General features: G+C 40.4%; 1 protein-coding gene across 1 annotated transcript in view; it reads left to right on the forward strand.

Annotated features, from left to right (window-relative positions):
• Positions 1 to 1,157: 1,157 nt before the first annotated feature.
• CCNY (cyclin Y) overlaps positions 1,158 to 24,008 on the forward strand; it is a 296,574-nt gene continuing 273,723 nt past the window's right edge. The window contains exon 1 of the mRNA XM_036760237.1: positions 1,158 to 2,316. Within this exon, the coding sequence (XP_036616132.1) occupies positions 2,163 to 2,316 (154 nt within the window). The 5' untranslated portion in view covers positions 1,158 to 2,162. The remainder of the gene's footprint in view (positions 2,317 to 24,008) is intronic.

Below are 24,008 nucleotides of genomic sequence, written 5' to 3' on the forward strand. Positions count from 1 at the left end.
TCATTGAGAGTCATGACTGAGTATTTAAGAGGAAGGTATTTTAAACCCTCTCCTAGCTCTAAATCTATAGAATGTAAGGTCCTTGAGGGCAAGGACTCTTCATTTGGTTTGTTTTAGCTCTAGTATCCAGCATAGTGCCTGGCGAGTATCACTCAAATAACTATTTGTCGATCAGTTGATGATCAGTACTTTGCTACTAAAACAATCCCAACATTTTAATCATCATGCCATTTTTTCTTGATTCTCTAATATACGCTCAACTTCCAAGTAACTCTGTTCCCTATGCAGCCTGGGGCTTCATTCTATGATTTCAACAAGATCAACAATTAAATCAATGCATTGTCCTAAAATAAACCAGGAATCTCCTGACTCAAGGTGCAAGTTCGCATTTCCACTCCACTCCACTTTTTTTTTTTTTTTAACACTAACATACATTCTCCGGATGGTCACAGAATGCCTCACACTTTTCCCTTTCTTTCTTCCAACTAGCCCCAACCATCTCTCCAACTCCGAGCCCCCTCATCCAGTGCTTTCTACCAGTGTGACCCTGGGCAAGTCACAACCTCTCTGGCTTCATAGTAAAATCGAGGTGTTGTTTTTTTTTTTGGATTAGATGACTCCAAGATCCCTTCCAGCTTGAAATGTGATGCCCCCCTCTTACCCACCCCCATCTCCTCTCCCTACTCCTCCTCCGATACCTTTCCCTTTACTTCTGGATTTACATTAGTAGTCCTCCAGTATTTGGGGCCCCCAAAAGAGGGCAAACTCACTCTCCTCTGACAGTTTCTCTGTGCCAGGTTTCCATCTTACTTGGGGAAAAAACACAGAGATGTTTTGTAAATATTCTATCGAATCTCCGGTCCAGCTCCTTCTTTGGATAAGGAGTGCGGAGAACTGAGGGATAGAAAGATGGAAAGGATTATCATTATTATTATTTTTAGGAAAGAAAAAGCGAAAGGAAGAAGGCTGAAGTGGCTCCGGGCACCACTGGTGCTCTGGGTGTCAGCAGAGGACGGGGATGCCTTGGGGCTGGGCAGGGCGCACGCTGCCTTCCTTGCGCCCCGGGTACCCCAGTCGCTGGCTCGGGTTCTTTCTCTGGGGCTACTTGAATGTGCTTCCAGGGCAGCCGACGCCGCGAAAAAGGAAGAGGAGGCGACAGCAGAAGAGGCGGGGATGTCGTGGGAGCGGGGGTTTCCCCCAGCGGCGGCGGCTGCAACGGCGGCGGCCGGGAGGAATCCCCCCTCCTGGCTGGCAGTGGCGGCCCGGGGGCACGCGGGCAGCGCGCGGGGCAGGCGGAGACGCCCCGGCGGCCGCGCATTTCGGCTCCGCAGCCCTGCTGGCCAGCGGCTCTGGTTACCACCCCCTTGAACCGGAACCTTTTGCAAAAGGCAGCTTGGGGCCGCTGCAACCGCCGATCCGGCTCTGGGTCCTGGTGCTGCTCCCGCAGCTACCGCGGCGGACTTCAGCCGGGGCGGAGAGAGTGCCAAGGCCGGGAGGCGCGCCCCAGCCCCAGGCCGGGCCATGGCTGCGGCGGGATGACTTAGGCGCCGCCACCGCTGCAGCCACACGCGCGCGCGTGTGTGTGTGAGTGTGAGTGTGCGTGCGTGCATGTGTGTATGTGTGTGTGTGTGTGTGTCTGTATGTGTGCGCATGAGAGAGTGGTCGGGGTCTTCCTTCCCCTCACTGCACCGCGGAGCCAGCTAGGACGTGCTTTCGTGCAGAGGCCGGTTGGATGAGCCATTGGGGAGAACGGCGAGCGTGTGCGACCGAGGGGGCAGCCTGGGAAGCCGCCTCCGCCTCCTCTTCCTCCTCTTCCTCCGCCTCCTCCTCCTCTTGGTCCTCCGCCTCCTCCTCCCGCTCCCCGTTGTTGTCTCCTCCTCCGCCGCCCATGGCTAGGCACCGCCGCCGCCGCCGCTGCTGCAGCTGCTGACCGGGGCAGCTGGGCTGCGGCTTGCATCCCCAGCGGCGGGGAGAGAGAGCCCCACGCCCCCTCCTTCTTCCCCCACCCTATCCCTACCCCCTTCCCCACCCCTTTTGCCCCCCGCATCCCTTCTCTCCTCTGCCCCCGCCCCTTTACCCTGCACCCCTATCCCCGGAGGGGGGGTTGGGGAAGTGGTAGAAGGAGAAAGCAAGGGGAGGAGAAATTGGGGAGGCCAGTGAAGATGGGGAACACTACGTCTTGCTGTGTGTCGTCCAGCCCCAAGCTCAGGAGAAATGCCCACTCCCGGCTGGAGTCCTATCGGCCCGATACTGAGCTGAGCCGGGAGGACACAGGCTGCAACCTGCAACACATCAGCGACCGAGAGAACATCGATGGTGAGTACTGGATGGGGAAAGAGAAGAATTGTGTGCGTGTGTGTGTGTGTGTGTGTGTGTGCGCGTGTGCATGTGTGTGTGTGGTGGTGTGCGCGAGCTCCCGCCTCTATGTCCTGAAAAGGGGGTCAAGAACTCGGAGTGGACAGTTGGGGAGAGTCGTTATAGTAAGGAGGGGGGCTCCCCCCCTTTTTGGCGTTTCTTCCCTCCCATTCCAACTTCTCTCCTATGTCTCTAGAGATAAACCCGAAATCTAAGGATGAAGCTAAGGATGGATATCACTCCCAACCTTCCTTTCTCTCTGGTCTAAGGTCCCTGTTCCCAATTGTTTGGCAACTCCGCATCGTCTAATTCATCCCTTTAGGATTTTTCTGTCCTCTTATATTACTCTTTGCTTCACCACCCTTCCCCTCAGCTAAAGCACTAGTATTTGTTAACTGTGTTTCTAATGGGAAGAGCTGTGTTTATAAATTGGAAATTGGTGTTCTCCGGGGGAGCTCTCTGATGGCTGTTGCTGGCTTGTTCTGAAGTTTGTACCAGTGAGTGGTACAGAAAAAAAAAAAAAAAAACTTTACTGACCCTATACCTCACTGAACTGTCCTGTTTAGACAGTCTTGCTGCTGCTGCTGCCTTAGGGCTGGTCAGAATAGACAGGCTGTGAGCATTGGTGACAGCCACCCCGCCTTCTTTTTCAGAGATGATGGAACAAGTGAGAGCTGTCAAACCTTAGAGATGTCAGTTTTTGCCTTTTGCATCTTGGGGTAACCACATTATATTTTTGGGGGTTTGAGGGTGGTGGAAAATTAAGTATGTTCTGAGTGATACATATTTCCGTTACTCCAAAAGTAATGTATAAACGTTGGGTTAGTTGAGGGTAGCCAACTCCCATTGTGGAGTTGTAGTTACTGAAAACTGCCTTGCAGTTAGAGTACAGCTGGACTCCTGATGTGTTGTACTCCTCAAATTAATCAGACGCTGAAAATGGACTGCCAGCCTTCCTGACCTGGTTCATGTTAGTTGATGGTTTTTTCCCCCCAAATGTGATAAGTGCTTTTTAAAAAATGCAGCAGAACCTTTCTCTTCAGCCAGCACATACTAGAACTAAAAAATAATATACCTTTCTTTGGAGCTTTTTCAGGAATTTTAAGAGATTAGGAAAAATATTTGGATTAAATCAGATAATGACTTTACTCAAAATAATACCATAAAAAGGGCTTATGTATTGAGTTATATTATCTTTCGATGGAATTATGACTGTAGTCTGGCACACAGCTTTGGTTTGCAGTAGAGAAGCTTTTGGAAATAATGCCCTGATTGTTGCCCCCTCTTAATGATTAACCATTGGCTTTATGCTTTATATCATTGCTAGCCTGGACTCTTTTAGCAGGGAGCATTCAGTAAGAGGTTAGTTTACACTTTTGGTTCAGGAGTACTTTAAGCAAAAATTTTAGGTATTTTTAGTCTTTCAGAAAACTTGTGACCAGAAATTTCTTGATTCTTTGGTTTTGCCAAGAATCTTCTGTTTCATTGGCCCTGTTAACTGTTCTATACAAGTTCCTTGTGTTTGCATGAATGAAAGTACTGATGAGGCAAAAGTGTGTACTTTCTCTGTTGTAATAATCCAATTCCTGTCTGTTTGAGAATGGAGCATTGACTCAAATCTTAGACAGTGGAAAACCCAATTTAAGCGGCACAAAAGGAATTATTATTTTCCCATCATGTGGTAAGACTGACCTAATCTAATTCTTAGAAGTGGTAACTTTCTTCAATTCTGTAAAATATGCCTTGATTTTAAGATTTCAGTCTTGCCTTCCCTTGACATTGCTTGTATATAGGTATTGAGGTTGAAACACACACACACACACACACACACACACACACACACTGTTTCCGACTTTATGAGATTATTGTGGAAGACCATTATCCAACCCCTTACACTTCCATGTTTGGAAACAACTTTTCTTATCTGATTCATGTGAATTTACATTCTGTGGAGATTTTTAATCTTAAATGACAGATTTACCTAAACAAATACACAGTAGAGTCTGATTTCTTAGAAGCTGGTTATGTAGAGATGCCTATAATAAGAAAACAGAAAAAAGTAATTGTAACCAGCTCTTTGGTGCAACAGCTTGGAAGGATTTTGTGGGAACAATAGAATAGTGTCATATGTCTTTTCTTTTGCAAAAGTTGAAACTTCAGTTGTTAAGTATCCTGTAATGGGGGGGGGGAGGAGGAGAGAATATTTGGAAGTCTCTGGATTTTGTTTTTGAGAGCTTGGGATAATTTGAATGATGGTAGGGTAGATTATAGAAAGTTTTATTGTTTCAAGAGGAAAGGCTGACCGGGGTGGGAACAGTTATTTGGCAGGAAATTTCTCCTTAATGATAGCATCACTGCAGTACTGTCCAATTCCTGGCTGAAACTCTTCAGATGATGCCATTCTAATCCCAGAAATGCTAATTCACTATTTAAACAATATTCTGTCATTCTCCCAAAATCTGATTCAGTAAGTAATACTTCCAGGATTTACTCACTCCATTAAGCTCTTTGCAAACTTTCAGAGCTGCTCCTTCTTCAGAGCTGGAGGTTAGGAGTAAGCCCGCTGATTTGTTTAGATTGGGTTAGAGTTTGGCCTAACTCCGGAATTGAGCTGTGGTGATTACTTTTCAAAGTCAGAAGCTGATGACTTAACATTTTGGAATTCCACCAGCAGTCAAAAGAAGTAGCCTGGCAATTCCATTTTTCTTTTAGCAGTAGCAAAAACTGCTTTCTTAAAGCAAATACTGCTATTCAAAGTATATGAGTTTTGGGGGATAGCAGCATGGCTGGAAATGAGAAGTTCAGAAAAGTTTAGGGAATAACCGCTTAATGAATACTCTAGGTCAGTTCTCTGTGGCATACAGCAAACACATACCCATGTATCATTTTTAGTATATTGTATAGAACTCTGCAGCCAGAAGAAACCTTGTCGGCTTTATTAAACGTGCATCCTATGGTGGCCCCAACAGTGTTTCTTGCTTCTGCCTGTTTAATACATACTAATATTCATGATTCTCATAGGATAGCTGCTCATACTGAAGTTAAAAAAATTCCCACCACAAACTGTTGGCATGTTTGAATTTTTCATAATTCTTCCTTCAAAGATAAGGGCCCCTTTCTGGTTATTACAATAATGACAACATTTTGCATTCATGTAGTGCTTTTTTCTTTACAATTGTCTTCGGCTTTTAAAACCTTGTTTTATTTTTGAACTAACTCTTTGTCACAGGGCAAGTTTTCTTTTGTTCTTATTTTGCAGATTAAATAGAAAGAACCCTATGAATGACTCTTACTAGAATTCTTAAAGCTAGAAGGGAACTTCAAGGTCATCTAGTTTGACTTGTTTATTTTACAGACTTGGAAACTGAGACTCAGAATGGAGGTGAATCTGCTTGAGGTCATATAGTTAATTTATGCCAGGGCCAAAGCTGGGAAGGGGATATCTTAACTCCTGATTAAATGCTCTTTCTACTATATCCCCAGGGTGATGCAGCTAGTTAGTGGGAGATGAGGTATTAAAACTTAGCTCTCTTGGCTTCCTGCCTCCTGCTCTTTAGACCATGCTGTCATGCTGGAAGTATGTCTTGGCTTGCAGTTCAGCATTATCTTTTTGACTGAATATTTGCAAGGCATTGAGGCTGTTGAATAAAGGGCTGGCCAAGGAGTCAGGAAAAGCCGGGTTTAAGTTCTATCTTGGATTCGTACTAGCTGTGTGATGAGGGGCACATCACTTAGTCCCTCAGAAGCCCAAGCATGTCTTTGAGATTATAAATGGTAGATCAATTGCTCCTCTCCATCAGTAGGGGTTGGAGATGGAAGGTCTGGTATGAAGGAGAACAAGTAGGTTTGTTTGACTGGAATTTCCATATATCTATGTGTGTATGTGTATATACATACTGTATGTGTGGATGTATCCGTATAGTCTCTTGAAGGAGATAGATACCCACAGAAGGCAAAATAATAGCTTAAGCTTTTTTTTCCCTCAAAGACTAAAGACCTGGGGGAAGACTAAAAACTGGAAAAATTCCAAGATGAGCCCTTTAAATAATGTTTTTGCCTTCCTGAAAGGAGGCTTCTGATGGTTAAACATGCCCTGTTATGGATTTGGAGGGGAAAAGCAAAAAAGAGCCCCTTATTTTATATTTTTATAAAAATATATTTTTAGTGCATTTCACCTAAAAAAAAAACTTCCTGGAAAATTTTGAAGCTTAGCTGCAAGAAGTTGAATGTACTTCCCGGTGATTGCTCTAAGCTGCAGATAGTATGGACCTTTGTCTTGGGAAGAGATTCAGTATATTTAACTTTCAGCAAAAGTGGCTTAGGCTTCTTTCTGAGGTCTGATAGCTCACATGTGTAGTGGAAAGGATGGCGAGCTGAGAGTCAGGAGACTGGGCTCTAAAGAGTTCTATCTACCCCCTAGCCTCCTCCGTCCCAATAAAACAGCCCTGTGGCCTCGGGCAAGTTACTTGACCCTTCTGACCTTGGGTCCTCATCTATTAAAAGAATGGATTGGATTGGATGTCCTCTAAGATCCATTGCTCGAAAAATAATTGCATCCTTGTTAGAAGTGTATAGACAAATGTTGAATTTCTTGCGGTTAATTTCAGTCCCATCTCTTGCTCAGTTATGTTACCGTGAGTTTCATACAAGGTTAGAGTAAGGAATAGGGCAAAGAAACCTTCCATTGCTGCTTGAATGGGGCCTGGTTGGTGTGTTTGTAGTTCTGCTTGTAGCTGTGGCCATGCCTTTGGGTTATGCTTTTATCGTACAAATTCTTATTGAGTATCTGTTACGTGCAAGGCTCCATGGAGGATCTGAGAAGCTCAGATTAATAACTAGATGGCTCTAAAATACCTGAGCGCATACCTGCCAAAACAGAGATAGGAACTATATGAACACAATGTAAACTCAGACCTAAATAATTGAAGTAGTATTTATTGTTCTAGGGTAGGTAAAGCCAGTATTATCCTAAAAACGACAATTTTACCAAAGTAATCTATTTATTCAATATCATCCCAATTAAATTACTAAAAATTGTTTTAGCGAGTTAGAAAAAATAACAGAGTTCATTTGGAAAAATAAAACTTCAAAGAAACTGGGGGAAAAAGATGTAAAAGAAGTAGATTCAGAAGTATCAGACCTTAAACTATATTACAAGGTGAGTGCATTGTCGAAGTGTAAAAAAGATAATTTTGATTATTTTCAATTAAAATTTTCTTGTATAAATAAAACCTATGTAGCCAAGAACAGAAGGAATACAGGCAAATGGGAAAGAACTTTCACAGACAATTTCTCAGATAGGATGTGATTGGGTTGGAATATTGCTGTGGTGTAGGACATGATGAGCTGGTTGTTTTAGAAAAACGTGGAAAGACTTAGATTTATGAAGGAAGATGCTATCCACCTTCAGAGAAACACATGATAGGAAAAAATAAGCATAGTACAGTCTTACGTACATGTGTATGAGTGTATATGTGTGTGTTTATAGATATTTATATACATGTATGTGTGTATATGCATATGTATGTATATATTATATATACCCACACTTACTTGTAGCCTTCTTTAGGGTGGAGGAGGAGGGAGGGGAAAAATGAAATAAAAAGTGCACAGCAGAGAACAAAATACCAACAAGGAAGCAAAGAAAAGCTGGGCAGCCTTGAAAACAATGTGTAGTATTTATTATATAGCTTTTCTTGAAATGGAAATTTATTGTTCTATATTGAATTGTCTCATGGTCTGCTGTGTACATGGCAATGGTTTTTGTTTGTTTCTTTTCTCATTTTGTATTTAAATTTAAAATAAAAACATTTACAAAGAAAATAACTAGATGGCTCATCAGCAGATATGACTGAAGCTTAGCTTCTATGCCTTTTTTGGTGGGTGGTGAGGTAGTATAGAAAGCCTCCCCTCTAACGACTTAGCCAGCACAGATGAGGCTCCCTGGCCAAAGTACACTCCCTCTTCACCTCTGCTTTGGGGAATCTATAGTTGACTCTGAGGCTGAGCTCAAGTGTAGCCTGTGGGACAAAATCTTTCCTGATCACCCTTGCAGCTAGGACTCTTCCCTGCCTCCCAAATGACTTTGTGTATGTGTTTTCTGTTTACATGTATTTGTTCATGCTGTTTTCATCTCAGTAGAATGTAAGCTCCTTGAGGTCAAGCGCTCTCTCTCTCTCTCTCTCTCTCTCTCTCTCTCTCTCTCTCTCTCTCTCTCTTTGTCTGTCTGTCTCCCCCCTTTCTCCCTCTTCCTTCTTTCCTTCCTTCCATTTCCTCTTCCTCCTCTCTTTCTGGCTTTGTCTGACTCTATATCGGTGTCTTCCTCCACCCCCTGGACACTGACTGGTGAATAAGTGCTTGCCAAATTGAGTTGTTAAAAGTACATGGAAAATGTGGTGAGTCCAAATGAGTCAAGACCCCTGCCCCTTCTTGGAAGAGCTTTGGGTCTTGTCTTAAAGCAACCCTCTAAGGTCTTTACTAAAGCAGGATTGTCACTGAATCCTTGATAATGACTGTGTATTGCAAGGCAGTAGGGAAGAGGGAGAACTTCAGGTGGGAAGCCACATGGAACTTGGTGCTTTTCTTTTACTTCAGCCAGAGAGGTAGCGGTTAGTGCTGAGTTCTGAAAATGAAACCAAAGAGAGACTTGAGAATGCAAACAAAAAGTGATTTGCAGGAAACCCATGGAAATTGAAACCAACAAGTCTAGCCCTGCAAGAGTGAATGGTCTTATTAATAGGTAAAAATGTCAGTTTGGGGGCATCAGCATGAAAAGACAGATTCCTTTTCGGTGGGGCTCTAGGGTGGCTTGTTTATTTATTTTTTATCTTAAGTGCTTGTTGTTATGTTAGAGTAAATTATCACTCTCAATTCCAGTCAGATCCCTATAGCCTCTCCAGACAGTATCCCTAATAAATCTCTGTTGAACTCTCTTTATGGAATGTCAGTCTTGTGTTAACTTTTTAGTGCTTGGTGGGCAGACCTTAACTATTTTTCAAGGTGATTGATTGGCGAAAGGGATGTTGCTAGTTTATTTTCCTTAAGGTAGGCCTGTAGGTCTTCTAATGGAAACTCTGGGGCTCTAGAAGTATAATAGCCCAGATATAAGCACCACAGATAGAGTGTCCACAGAATCTATCCCCTTAAGACACTGTGTTACCTCAGGGTTGCTATATTAGACAGATTTCTATTTAGAAATTTTTGCTTTTCTATTTAAATTGAGACTCGGTGTTCCTACCTGGGACTTTGTCCAGCCTTTGTGGTGAGCAAGTTTCTTCCCGTTGTCACTAGGAGGAGAGTAGGTTGAATCTTTTTGTGGACCCTCTTCTGACAGCTTTCTACCAAAGTGATCTGACCTGATTTAATTTTGTGGAAAATTTAATGAAAAGAATTGAATGCTGGGAACCAGTTGGGGCAGTAGAAATGTTAGTATCACAGATCCTTTTTTTTTCTTCTAAGTTTTATTTTCTTTATTGAACTCTGTTCAATAAAGAAAGATCTATTTTCTTCTCATTTAAACTGCATTGGGAGAAAAAAAGAAAAAACAAATTCCTCACAACACATATTCATAGTTGAGCAAAACAAATTCCTTCACTGGCTATGTTCAAAGAAGATATGTCTTATTCTGTACTCTGAATCTGTTACCTCTTTGTTGGGAGGTGGATAGCATAGCTCGTCTTTGGTCCTCTGGAATCATGGATGGTCATCGAATAGATCAGAGTTTTTATAGCTTTTAAAGTTGTTTATTTTTACAGTGCTATTCTTATTGTATGAATTATTCTCCTGGCTCTTCTCATTTCATTCTTCATCAGTTTATAAGTCTTAAAAATTGTTTGTTTTTATGATGTTGATGTTTTAGTATAAATTATTCTTCTGGTTCTGCTCACTTCACTCTGCATCAGTTCATACAAGTCTTCCCATGTCTCTTTGAAGTCATGTATTTCCTTATTTCTTACAGCACAACACTCCATCACATTTATATGACACAGCTTATTTAACTATTCCTTAATTGTTGGACCTCCTCTTAATTTCCATGTCTTTTTGAAACCACAAAAATCGTTGCTATAAATATTTTGCACATATAGGACCTTTTCTTTATTAGATATCTTTTGGATATAGGGCTGGAGTGGTACGGCTGGGTTAAAAAAGTATATATGTATTGATCAGTATGCTTTTGGAACTTTTAAGTTTAATTTTTTTAATGAGCAGAAATATTGTTTCATCTGTTGTTTGGCACCTCTGGGTTAGTGGAACCAGGTAGCACAAAGATTTATTTCAGTTTTTAGGTTAACAGGAAAGAAAAAAAAAGTCCATCTGGCAAGGAAGAGATGAATTAACCTTACTGAAACTAAGAGTTAGTTTTAGATGTGTCATGGTCTAGTTGCTCTTACCTTAAATAATTTGGTATTTTTCATAAATGGGTCATTGAGGAATTCATTCTTGTTTTACCTCAATCCAGGAATGCTACCAAAGTTTAAAAATATAAGTAGTCAGGGTGAGTCCCAGGCAACATTTAAGCTTTTAAAAATTTTATTATTTTTTTTTAGCTTGAGCTTTGTCTTAGGGAATTTTTATGGTCTGAATTTCTTTTTTTTGCTGTTGGTATCATTTTAGTCTTGTCTGATTTATAATGAGGGGAAGGAGAGATGGGAAGGGGGAAAGGAGAGGGAAAGGGAGGGGGAGAGGGGGTTAGGGAAAGGGGAAGAGAGAGAAGGGGGGGAGCTTGCACTTATTTGTACTGTCTAATCATTTTGGAATGCTGCATAATTTGTCTCATCCAAGGTTGTCTGAGTTTTAGTATGGCCAGACATTTTCCCACAGATATAGCCTTTCCTGGTTGTTGGTTTTTAATTTTTTTTCTAGGTAGAGGGGCTTCTCCAAACCCTGAGTAACCAAGGGAGGGCTCCAACTCCGGTAAGTTTATAATACATATTATCTTAGTTCCACAAGTTAGAAAACCATGGTAATTTTTAAGCCAGGGCACAGATGAAAATTGTGGTTGTATTAGCATAGCAACCCATGCTGATTTATACATACTATTAAATATCAGCTACATTTCATTATATATATTTAGAAAATAAAATTGCTTCATTTGTTAGAGTAAGAAGAACAGAAATCTTCAAATGCTTACATGAACCAATATTTCAGGGTTTTTTTTGAGGGGGGAAGGCAGGGCAATTAGGGTTAAGTGACTTGCCCAAGGTCACACAGCTAGTAACTGTGTCAAGTGTCTGTGGTCGGATTTGAACTCAGGTCACCCTGCCTGCCTCCAGGGCCGGTGCTCTACTCACTGTACCACCTAGCTGCCCCTTCAGATTTTGTTATTGTTGTTCAGACCTATGAATTCATGGGCATAGGGAACTTCTGGTGTGGAAAGGCCTCCCAGTGATGCAGATCTGTCCATTTATACCTAACTTATAGCCTTAGAGGATTGTCCGTCACTGGATTGCATGGGCAGTATTTGTCAGAGGTAGGCACTGGAGCCTCCTTCAAACTGGCTCAGGAAGATAAACCAGAATTCTAGTTCTGGATCTTTCAAAGGGGTGTTGTAGGTAGAGATCAGAAAAGAAAGAAAGTTGCCACCAGCACTGCTGAGCTCTTTGTATTGCATGTTTCCAAAGTAACAGCATGGAGCCATGCAGCCCAAAGCAGGGCTAAGTTTGTGAGTAATCTCTCCCTTCATTGTCAATGGAGGCAGAAGGGATCTCCTTGGAATTTCCCCCTCTACTTTGTAAGCCATGACAGGGGGAACTATTTTCTTGGCAGTTTCAGTGTTTGTACTTATGGGGCAGCCACATCCAGGTTTTCAAAAGAATGGAGTCCTAAATGGAAAATCAACATTTGTATTCAATAAAATTAAAATGCTAGTTTAAAAAGATTTTTTTTAAAGGGGGGAAGTAGGGGTTGAAAAAGGAGGTAAATCTGAGGCTTGATTGATATTCTTCCTGGTGCCATTTCTTTTGGGAAGTAACTGCCCAACCTAGATAAGATTCACATTAGTAGCGGAAACAGGAAAAACAACCGAACTTCCTGGCTCCTGCTTCCATTTTGGACAAGGGTTATCTTTTGCTTTGAGGTCATTGGAAGAGAGATACTTCATTCAGAGTCAGGTCCAGGATGGTTTTGTCCATCTCCCATTCTGCAAACAGGCAGCTTCTTCACACCAGTAAGGTTTTTACCTGGAAAGTCGCTTTCCCGCAAATATTTGAGCAGGGTCATTCTAGGGGTGGAATAACCCCAAGCCGCTGTGAAGTCTGTTTCCTTCCAGTATGTCAGATTATGGCAAGTCTATCTACAGTAGATCTCTATACTTGCTAAGGTATGATAATGGAATGAGTTTAACAAAAGGAAATAGGGACATTATTTGAGAAATAGCAGCTTTAATGGAATAAATATTTGTTCTCTAATGGTGATTATTTTAAGAGAAATAATGCTTGTTTGGGTATAGAAGTTTCAGTATGTTGGTTTAATAATTAGTCTCATTATTTAATGGTCACAACTCACCTAATAATTGATTTTGTAATACTTCAATAATTCTTAGTGGATCTGTTATATCTCATTTTGCCAGATACATGAGTTTTCCCTTTACGATTGCAACCTCATTCACACTTGGTCATCTTCTGTGATCCTTGTTCATGGCCTTGCATAAATTAGTCTTATGTAAACATGGAGCTCATTGGACACTTTCCTTAACATCTCGTGGCATTACATGGATAGCAGGGTAGCAGAGTGTGTGTGTGTGTGTGTGTGTGTGTATACACATATATACACACACATAAACACACACGTGAACACACACACATATGTGGCTGTCTGATGGTTTGTTTTTTTTCTTTTTTTGGTCGTAGTTTAACATTGAGAATATATTGTAGCCTATTTACACCCATCTTGTATCTCTCCATTGACCTTTGAGTGGGCCTGCAGTTTGGTTTCTTTCCATAGTCATCTGAAAATGAGAAGGTTGGATTAGTTGGTCTTTAAGTTCCCTTCTAGCTCCAAATTAATTATCTTATGATTCCATATTGTTGAAAATCCAAAAAAACTAAACATGCAGTCACTATCTAAGTCATTACCTAAGGCTTAGATGAATCTGTTTCTTTTGGAAGAAAGGGAAAAGTGAAGGTGTGAAAGGTTTTTTCTTTTTTAAAATGTTTGTGAGCAACCTTCTTGTTCTCGTGAATTCATTAACTTTTGTGCAATACATTCTCAAAATGTAATTTCAACTAATTTAATAGTATTACTGTGTGAGAACTTATGCCTGGATTGATACAAGATCACAATCTTTATTGCTAAAAATAGGAACTTTAGACATCTACCTAGTGCAGCTGCCCTCATTTTATGGATGACAATAGTGAGACGAAGGTCACTTGCGGGTATAGTAAGTGGCAAAGCTGAGATCATACATCAGGTCCTTTTATTCCAAACTTAGTGTTCTTTCCATGTTGCCTTAGCAGTATCATTTTCTTTCTGATAAAAACAAACTTAATTAGTTCACTAAAATTTGTTCTGCATTTTATGTGCATTATTATTACTAAGAAATGCCTTTTCTCCAGTTGGATATTTTCTTCTTATCTAGCAATATAGCTCCTTACCCCAAAGGCATTGATTAGCTGGCTGCCCAGTATTGGATGTGTATTGGATCTTAGCAAAAGGAAGGGCATTTCTGCACTCTTGGCCACCCTAAGTACCCATTGTCATTTCCTGTCTTTATAGAGGGAGTTGGGAGGGTAACTTGGTTTTGCCTGGTGGACCGGGTAAGACATTGTTAGACAAAAGAACAATCCTTTTGTTAGCTTGATTCTTTAAGCATGCCATTTTGTTTTTTTGAGGCCTCTTTTCCCTTTAGTAAAGTATTGCCTTTTTAGCCAAAGCAGGTCTGTGCGATTGGGGGGATTTTCATCATCCAGAGGCCAATGATGGAACTAGTGGAAGCTTCAAGGAAAAGGCTGCTGCCCCATTGGTTCAGTTAAGTTCAGCTGTTGTTTGTCCTTCATTCTCAAAGAGTACCATGACATCAGGAAGGTGATGCTATTACTTGCAAGTGAATTGGATTTAAGTGAGGCAGGGCTGTGCAAAGTCACCAGCCTCACTTTCTCCACCATCTGGGTCCAGTGGCAAGATATAGATCAGGACTCCTGCAGATAGCCCCCCAGTTAAGTTCAGCAAGTATTTTTAAATGCCCTATGTGCAAGGCACTGGGGACATGAAAAAAATGAAAAAAAACCCTGCCCTGAAGGAGTTTATATTCTACAAGGGAAGCAACTATGTATTTAAAAGAAAGTCAGAGAAAGAGAGAACAATAACAGTTTGGGGGAATTGAGGAGAAGAGATGCTACCTGAGCTGAGCTTTGAGAGAAAAGTGAGGAGGGAATGCTCTCTAGGCACTGAGGGACAGCCTGAAAAATCTCCTAGGCATTTTTGGTAGAATTCTGAGTTTGGGCAGTAGCAAATAGGTATGTTTTTCTGGAACATGGAGTACATGAATAGGAGTGATGTGAAAGAAGTCTGGAAAGGTAGGCTAGAGACAGATTCTGAAGAGTTTTAAATTCTAAGCTGAAGGGTTGTTTTTTTGTTACAGAAATGATAGGGAATCGTTCAAGATTCTTGAGTGACGTGGTAAGATCTGTGCTTTAGAGAGGCCATCTTGTTAGCTCTATAGAGGGTTGTTTAGAGAGAGGAGATGCTAGAAGCAGGGATATTATTAAGGAGGTTTTTGAAATTTTTAAGGTGAGAGGTGAGAAGATGAGGAGGAGGCGGGTGATGGCTTGTGAGAATAGAAAAAGGGAAGAACAAGAGTTGGAGAGTTGACAGTGCTCAGCAACTGATGGGCTCCTCAGGATGAGGGAGACTAACAAGTTGAGGATGACTCTGAAGTTGATCACCTCAAAAGAAATAGAAAAAGTTGGAATAAGGATGGGTTTTCTGTGTGGGAGAAGGTTATAAGGTTTGTTTTTGAAATGTTGAGTTTGAGATGTCTGCATAACATCCATGTGGAGATGTCCAACAGTGAGTTGGTGATGGGGAGAGGGATGATTTGGTTTATATATTTGGGTATCATCAGGAAAGAGATGATAATTTAGCTAATGGGGGATGAAAAGATCACCAAGAGAGATTTAGTAGAGCTAACATATGGCTCTAACCAAAAACAACAAGGAAAACTTCAAAAAAGTGGTCTGGGGTTCAGTCTGTTCTTTCCCCCTCCTGGGATACTTTCTTTGTGAAATATTTATTTTTCGTTTTAAAATGTATTTTAATATATTTTGTTTTTATATTACCTATACTATATCTCTCCCTTCTCCCAGAAGCCACTCCTTGTAATAGAATTTTTTTTTCTAACAGAGAAAAAGAGGAATGTGAGGCAAAAAATCTGACATGCATGTATCTTACCCTTGGACATTTCACCTCTGCATGGGAGTGGGAAGAGGTGTATCACTTATAACTATGACCTCTATGTTGGGTTTCGATAGGGATTCTGGTGCAAATCCTTGGCTATAGCCCTGCAATTAAGTACAGTTATAATTAGCTAAATGATTTCTGAACTTACTGGTGCCCAGGACTGGATTCAGGGGTCTCATGCTTACAGTAGCTTAGGTGGTCTTCCTGCTGTTTTTGCTATGCATCCTACTGAAGTCTTTATGTTTGAAATATCTGTCAAGATGAAGGTTTGGAAATTGCAGATTTGTAAACTCATCCGGGTTGCATTTCTTGGTCAGTAAGCATTATTTTGATGCTTGGCATGGATAATTTGATACTTTCCATGGCTCCATCTTCTTTTGTTTGCCTGCAGCATTTTCTTTCTCCAGTGTTAGGTTGGTCAGTGATGGATAGCAGTTTTAATACATGTAGGACTTCTTTGTCTATAGTGGCAGAAGGATCAGCGAGGAGCATTTATGTGGCACTTAGCGTGACTGTGACCTCCATCTTACTTATGCTTCACGTTGAGGAAGAGATGCCACGGTTATTTATTCCTTAAACCAAATGTAAGTCTGTGTCTGATTACTGTTTTTGCAAGAAAACGCCTATATTTGACAATCTGAATGGCTAGTTCCTTATATTTCATGGAAGCAAAGTCTAAAAGGGCCTAGCCAGAAAGCTGTATTAATTATATCACACAAAGTTCCTTTAGGTGTTAACCATTTGGGAGAAAGTCTAAAGGGAAGAAAACTACTCTTTTAAAAAATTCGTTGCTGTGTTTATTTATGTGAATGTTGTTGTTTCTCCATCTTTATCCAGACTGTACGTTCCCTTAAAATCACATTTTAGCTTGAGTTTCTTAAGGTTTTTCTTTTGGCCTAGTACCACTGGATGGATAGGATGTAAAGTTTGTGGTAGTCCCTGATCTATGAAAGCTTAGGGATGTGAATAAAAATGTCATCTCTGTCAGAGAGAGGGGGTGGGGGGAGAGAGAGAGAGAGACAGAGAGAGAGAGACAGAGAGAGAGAGAGAGACAGAGACACAGAGAGAGACAGAGAGAGCACACAGGTGAGGGGAAGGGGAAAGGGAGAATGAGGGAGGAGGAGAAGGAAGGACAGGAAGAGACCTACTAGTAATATGGAATAGTTCTTCTAGAATCAAATTTTCTGACCCTCTTAGGACTCACAAGTCAGATAGATAATCAAAGCCTCCATTTTTCTCATCAATGACTACATGACATTCTCCTCTCCACATCCCTCCCCCTCCAGTGGCATGAGAACTTGAGTGATAGGAGACTTGTAAATGGGAGAGATGGCTAGGTTTATCCCTGGTAGGGATTGGGTAGGAGTTTGGCATGAGGGTGGGTAGAAACTTAGAGATGGAAGGGATATTAGAGAATAGTCAAACCTAATTTTACGGGTGGATAAAATTAGTCCAAAGGACAGGAAGTGTGACAGATGTGAGATTCTAACTCTAAATCTACTGCTCTCTCCACAATAACAAATGGCATTTGCTTTTTTTTCCAATAAACAAATACAATAAGAACAGTTTTGTGAGAGAGCTCACAAGCCTTTTTGTTAAAATCGTATGTGAACATGAAATTTACTTGAGATGTAGCAATAAACCCTCTTGCCTTATGGGTACAGAAACACATATTAGAATAATTAATTTGTGGGTAATATATCTTTATTAAGTGCTTATGTTTGGCAGTTATCATGTAAATAGTTCCTTCCTTCTTGAAGCTCACCTTAAAGTTCATTGCCAACAAACATAATTTTGAAGGATAGAGTAGGATTAGGAATAGGGATGACTGATTTGTCCTTTTTCTTCTGTTACTTACTCATTAATCTCCTAAGGGTAAGATTTAAAGGAAGGCTAAGTGGAAACATTTTATAAATGGAACATTCTGGATAGACAGAATGTCTCAAAAGAATGTATTTGGATAGAAATAGGTGAAAAGGAGGAAGGCAGTTGAGGTTTAGCTAGAATAAGCAAGTGGAGGAAAAGTGCTGAGAAGGGAGAGGATGTGGAATTGTGGAAAGCCTTGAAGATAAGAACAGTATTTGTGAGTGCTAGGAAATAAATGATAGTTTAGGGTTTTTTGGTCTACCTAATTTAAAAAAATAGATTAATCCAAGCTTGATTTGAGGACCCTGGTATTCAATAGAACATAAACTGCTTGAGGGCAGGGACTGTTTTATTTTTGTCTTTGTATCCCCATTCCCTAGCAAAGGGTCAGGCACATAATAAATATTTGTTGATTGACTCATTATAATACTAGAGTCTGTTTTCCTCTATTCTTGCGTGGTTGTGTTCCAAAGTAGCCAAGGAAGTCAATTGTTTTTCATCTGAATGGTTTCTCCAATGAGTGGAGTCAGAGTTGGAACATGTCACAGGTTCAGGGTACTGAACACCTTCCTTTGCACCTCCTGGGTCAGGAGTGAGAAAATTCTTCAACTCAGGGAGGAATTGGAAATATGGGATTAGAGGTAGAGAGAGGCACAGTCACTGGTGGGACATGGTGGTCATCCTAAGGGCAAGAGGTAGAAGATGGCATTCATAACAGAGTTGGAGGCGTGGGAATAGAGACATTTTCTGGGTCAGGCAGAAAGTTTCCATGATGGTTTGAGTGGCAGGGACTCAGATTCTAGGAAGAGATTCAATATTTTCCAGGGCACTGTCTTTTGCAGACGTGTATTTTTATGGTTGACTGGGAGCTTGCGCTTTGCCTTGCCTCTTTCCCAAAATTTGTTGTAGTTGGACAGCTCCTGTGCCTGCAATTTACATCACTTAAGGAAATAGCCACTTTTAAATGGTGGTAGACATTACCTATCTCCATTACCTACTTAAATTGATGTAATTCATGATATAACCTTAAGTTGTTATTATGTAACTTAGCAAAAGGTAAGTGTTTTGGAGCATGTGGGGATTATTGAAAGCACTGTATAGTTGGCCAAATGTGATGCAGCTTGTTCCCTTCATCATATTTAATTCTGGGTCTAGCTCATTGTCCATTTATAATGCCTGTCTAAGATATATGTATTTATGTCCTAGTTCAATGGTCTGCCCATCTGATTGTATGTCAAAGTTTAGATAACAATTATTCTTCATCTATTTGGTTTTCCTGTATTGATTGTTAGGCTAAATACTTCTGAATAGTTATTAATGCAAAACCATCTCTCTCTTCTCTCTGTCTCTCTCTCACAGCAATATTCTCTTGGTGATGCTATATGATGTTTGGGACTCCAGAGTTTCTAAAGAGTCAAAAGCAACGAAGAGACTCATGTTAGTTAGAGCATATTACCAATAAATGATTTGTGCCCAATGAGAGACATTTATAAACCAAGATATTTATGATTCGAAGAGGAGGTAGATTTAGCATGTAATGAGAATGGAGGAATTGATGATGGACAGCTCTGCAGGCTTTACTGGTTCCTGTAGAATATTAAAAGACCTAGAGGAAGTGTATGCTGGACAGTTTATGGCAGAATATAGACAAGAATTGCATGGAATAAGAAGGTTGAATGGGTGTTAGGAATCTCTATTATGAATCCATTGAAGCAAGTGGAGAATGGTTAGGAAATGTATGTATCTTGCTTCTGTTTAGTCTCTTTTTCCCAAGGTTAATTGCTTCCTTAAAGTTATGCTTCTGCCTTGATTAGAATCCTTGGCATATGGAAGAATGTCTGCCAAGGCTGACTTTCTTGGGAGAGATGCAATTCATTAAGGACTCTTGTCAAATCAGAGGCCCCTTATATAAATAGCCACCCCAAGGACTAAAGACCAAAGACCACAGAAGCACATTGCATGAACTTACTAATTTCTCTTCCTTATAAACTTGTTTTGTGTTTAAGATCAGGGGTGGGGAACCAGTGGCCTGGAGGCCACATGTGGCCCTCTAGGTCCTCAAGTGCAGCCCTTTGACTGAATCCAGACTTCACAGAATAAATCTTAATAAAAGGAATAAAATAATAAAAAAATTTAAAATCCAAGATTTGTTCTGTGGAGTTTGGATTTGGTCAGAGGGCCACACTTGAGGACCTAGAGGGCCATATGTGGCCTCCAGGCCACAGGTTCCCCATCCTTGGCTGAGGTCTAAGAAAGTACTTAGGATCACTGTTACACTTGGACAATCTGAGAAACCTGGGCGGGGGGGGGTTGGATAGTTTTTTGGGGAAAGTTATCAATCATAAAGAGATAGCTCCTATTTCACAAAATCAATCTGTTTAGCAACCTTTTTTTAGGAGTGAAAATTGAATTCCATCCAACAAATGTTTATTAAGCAACTACTCTGCACCAATCACTATCCTGAGCGTTTGGAATCCCAGGACAAAAACAGAAATTTTCCTGTGGGAGATGGTAGTGGTAAGGGTGGTTGGGGTTGAAACATGAGGCTACATGTAATGTAAACTGATAAAATAAATTCAGGATTATTCGAGGAGAGATAGGATATCAGTAATTAGGGGGAAACTTCCTACAGGAGGTGGCATGTGAACTGACCTTTGCTCTGAAGTTCTCGTTGATGGTAACCATATTTACATTGATGACCAACTGCTTGTGTATGTTGCATAATGCAATGAATTTTGGAAGGCTGATCAAAGAACTAAGAGATTCTCAGGAGGCTATAAGGGATATGTTACTTCTGTAAAGTACTAGAAAATAGCTTTCTTGGAATGTTAGCGCTGGAAGGGCCACAAAGATCAACAAGTCTCTCTCACCTCATTTTTCTGGTGAGCAAACTGAGGCCTCAAGTGGTCAAGTGATTTTCCTAGAGTCATAACCAATTATTGGCAGCATGAATGCTGGACCTTAGATCTCCAATGCCCTTACCAAGATGCCAGTCTGTCCCCTATTCTGACATAATGCCTGCAAGGGAAATTTTATGATGGCAAAAGGATCTTAACTTGGTTCTCTTCATTTTCAGTAAATACTTCTCAAGGAGAAGTGATCCATCTCATTCTATCCGAATGTTGCTATTTATTTTTCAAGGACTAGGCTTTATTTGTCAGTGCAACATAGGAAGTGTCTAGTAGGTCTTAGAAAACTAAATGGTTAATGGGGAGCAAAGGACTCAGTTTGAAAAATCATCAAAATTTCATGGTGCTAGACTTGAATAATAAATCTAAATTTGGAAGTGAAATTTTCAAGTCCATATTTAATAACACCGAAGACATTCTCTAGTAAAGTAAGTTTAGAATGGATCCATTGTGATGGAGCTTGAAGCTTGGGGTTTGGCTTGGCGTCAGTATTTGAAAAAGGGCCTGAGAGAACCAACAAGGTAAAGTACATATTGTCGGTTTAAATTAAATAAGCTTTTCAGATGATTTGCCTTTGAGACTTTTGCAATCTTGAAAATTCAAAACTTCTTGGTTTGTGTGTTTCATTATTTTTTTTTCCAAAAGTAATCTTGCTGAAGTTAAAAAAGCAGAGGACTTAACTTAGAGCTCTCTTTCCCTGCCCCACCCTCCCTCACTATTTTACTGGGAAAAATCTGTTAGGATTCCTATCTTAGGTTTTTTAAACAGTTTATATAACTTGGAATGAAATTAGCATTTTTATTCAGTCCCCAAATTCCCCATATAGTGTCTTCATTATGGGATATTGCTTTTGGCTTAAATTGATTTTGTTAAAATGAAGAAAAGCAAAAGTGTTCTAAATGTGTGCTTGCTTATTTTCATATCTGAGGAAAACTTCAGTTTTATATCTTTAAGTTATGCAGATTTTAGTTTAGTTCTACTTTTTTTGTGAAGATTAAAAACACAGAGCTTTCCTTGAGGGTTCCCCCCCCCCAAACTCCTCCTACATTTTGTCCTTTGAGGGTAAAGAAGGGTACTCAATGTGGATCATTCTCATTCCTAATCATGCCCTTCATATCCTAGTGACTCTGAACTCCTTCAGATCATCCAACCCCCCCCCCCAATCCTCTCACCCCAAAGGTTCATGCTAACTCCACTCAGCTCTTCTACTATGCCCTCTGGAATGCCTGTTCCATAGGCACAAACTTCCCTTAAAGTTATTCCTCTCTCACTTCTTTTCTCTATTAGCTGTTACTGAAAGCTGGCTTCTTGATGACACAGCCTCCCTAGCCACTCTTTCCAGTGCTGGTTACAACTTCACTCATTCTGACCTCATTGGATGAGGCAAGGGAGTTGGAATACTCCTAGTTGCCCATTGCCACTTCCAGGTTCTCCCCCTTCCTCTACTCAGTTACTCAGTAACGTCTTTTCCTTTGAGGTTCATGCTTTTCATATATACCATCAAAATCCTAGTAGTTTTTGTCTACAGATCTCCAGGTCATTCCCCTTCTTTCTCAGTGAATTTGATACTTGGTTTAACTCCTCCTAACTTCTGCCCTCATACTAGGGAACTTCAATATACATATTGGTTTCCCTCAATTACCACTCAGTTCCTCAATCTACTTACCTCCCTTGAATTACTCCTCTATTCCATCTCAGCCACACACAAAGTTAGTCATGCCCTTGATTTTGCCATCACACATGCATGTGCCATTTCTGTGTTCAGGAATTCTGAAACTGACTTATCTGATTATAATCTATTGGTTTTAAATATCTCCCTTTGCTTTCTCTTGCCTTACTCTTCATCTGCACTGTGACCTCCAGTCATTTGACTCCTCAGTCCTCTCCCAGGCCATATCCCCTACACTAGACACATTCTCTTCTCCGCATCGTGACTTCTTAGTGAACCAGTTAAACTCCACACTGCCCCCCCTCTCTTGAATCCCTAGCCTCTTTATCATATTGTCAATTACATCCAGCCAAACCTCAGCCTTGGATAATTCTCACTATTTGGGGAAAAGTCAGGTATCGATATTACTTTTTTTTTCTTTTTGCTCATATTTGTGCTTATAATGTACTTAGAAACTCTGTTTTTCTTAAGACACTTAGAGGTGACCAGTGGTTAGTGGCTAGTGATACATATGCCTCTCCCCCAAGGCATCAATAAAGATTTTTTTAAATGCTGGAAAGAAAATGAAAAAAAGTGCATTAAGGGGACATAAACAAATAGAGAAGTTTTGTTATTACCTTGTTTGTGTGTATATAGTTACATATGTATTTCTTATTAAAAAACAAATTGCACATAAGAAATCCATGATTTCTTACAGTAACCTCTTTCTTGTTCTTTGTATATTGCAATGTTTGTACTTGATGATTAAGTTCAGGATTTTAAAAAAGATAATTAAAAGAGACACTTATAGGTCCATAATATTTGGTGAAGATATCCAACTATCATTCCTATATCCGGGGAGAGGGTTTTTTATTACATTTTTGCATCTATAGAACAGTCATAAAGCAGGGTATAGCAAAGGTAATTGAAAAAATGCTCAAGCTGTTTATTTCCTATTCAAAGCTCTGAATTGAAACTTTTTTTCCTGAAAAAAATTGGTGATAATTAGGAGTAATTGAACAATGTATGATTTGGTGTAGGCAGAGGTTCTATATCTGGAGTCCATGGAACCTCATGGGTGAATCCTTGTAAACTTGGATAGGAAAAAAAAATTACATCTTTATTTTCACTAATTTTTTGTTTCCTTTGTAATCCTATGGTTTTTTGTTTTGTTTTGTTTTTGCATTTAAAAACATTACTCTGAGAATGGTCAATAGATTTTACTAGACTGCTGGAGGATCCATGACATAAAAATGCTTAAGAATATTTCTCTCTAGAAAGTGAAACAAAGTTGATTTAAAGCAGCACAGTCGTGCTTAAGAAATATTTTCTCCTCCTGGTTGATGGAATTTATACTCCTTTCTTTTCTTTCTTTTTTAAAGGAGTGTGTATTGTGATATTTCCCTTTGCCAAACTTTAGTGACATTAGAAGCCAATTATTATGCCTTGTAATGTGACCTTTAGAGGGAAGCAAGACTTATGTAGGCCTGTGGTTTTGTTGTCTGGGTTTGTTTGAAGGATGAAAGGCTGGTAGCTTATCTTCTGGTAACTCAGACAGCAGAGTCACCAGCAAGTTAGCAATTTTTATTTATTGAGGGCTCCCGATGGGCACAGAACTATGCTTGGCACTGAGAGGAATTCTTGGAGCAGCAGGAAAGACAGTCTCTGCCTTCAGGAAGCTTAGGATTTCATGGAAGAAGATGGGATAGGATGTAGGAACACAATGAAGGCTGAAAAGTCCAAACTTCTTTTTTCTCTGTGCCATTTCTCCTTAGCACCTTATGGTCTTCTCCCCTCTTTGTTTATTTTGTTTTGTTTTGTTTTTTTGGCAGGGA

The sequence above is a fragment of the Trichosurus vulpecula genome, chromosome 5, assembly GCF_011100635.1.
Source record: "Trichosurus vulpecula isolate mTriVul1 chromosome 5, mTriVul1.pri, whole genome shotgun sequence".
Lineage (NCBI taxonomy): Eukaryota > Metazoa > Chordata > Mammalia > Diprotodontia > Phalangeridae > Trichosurus > Trichosurus vulpecula.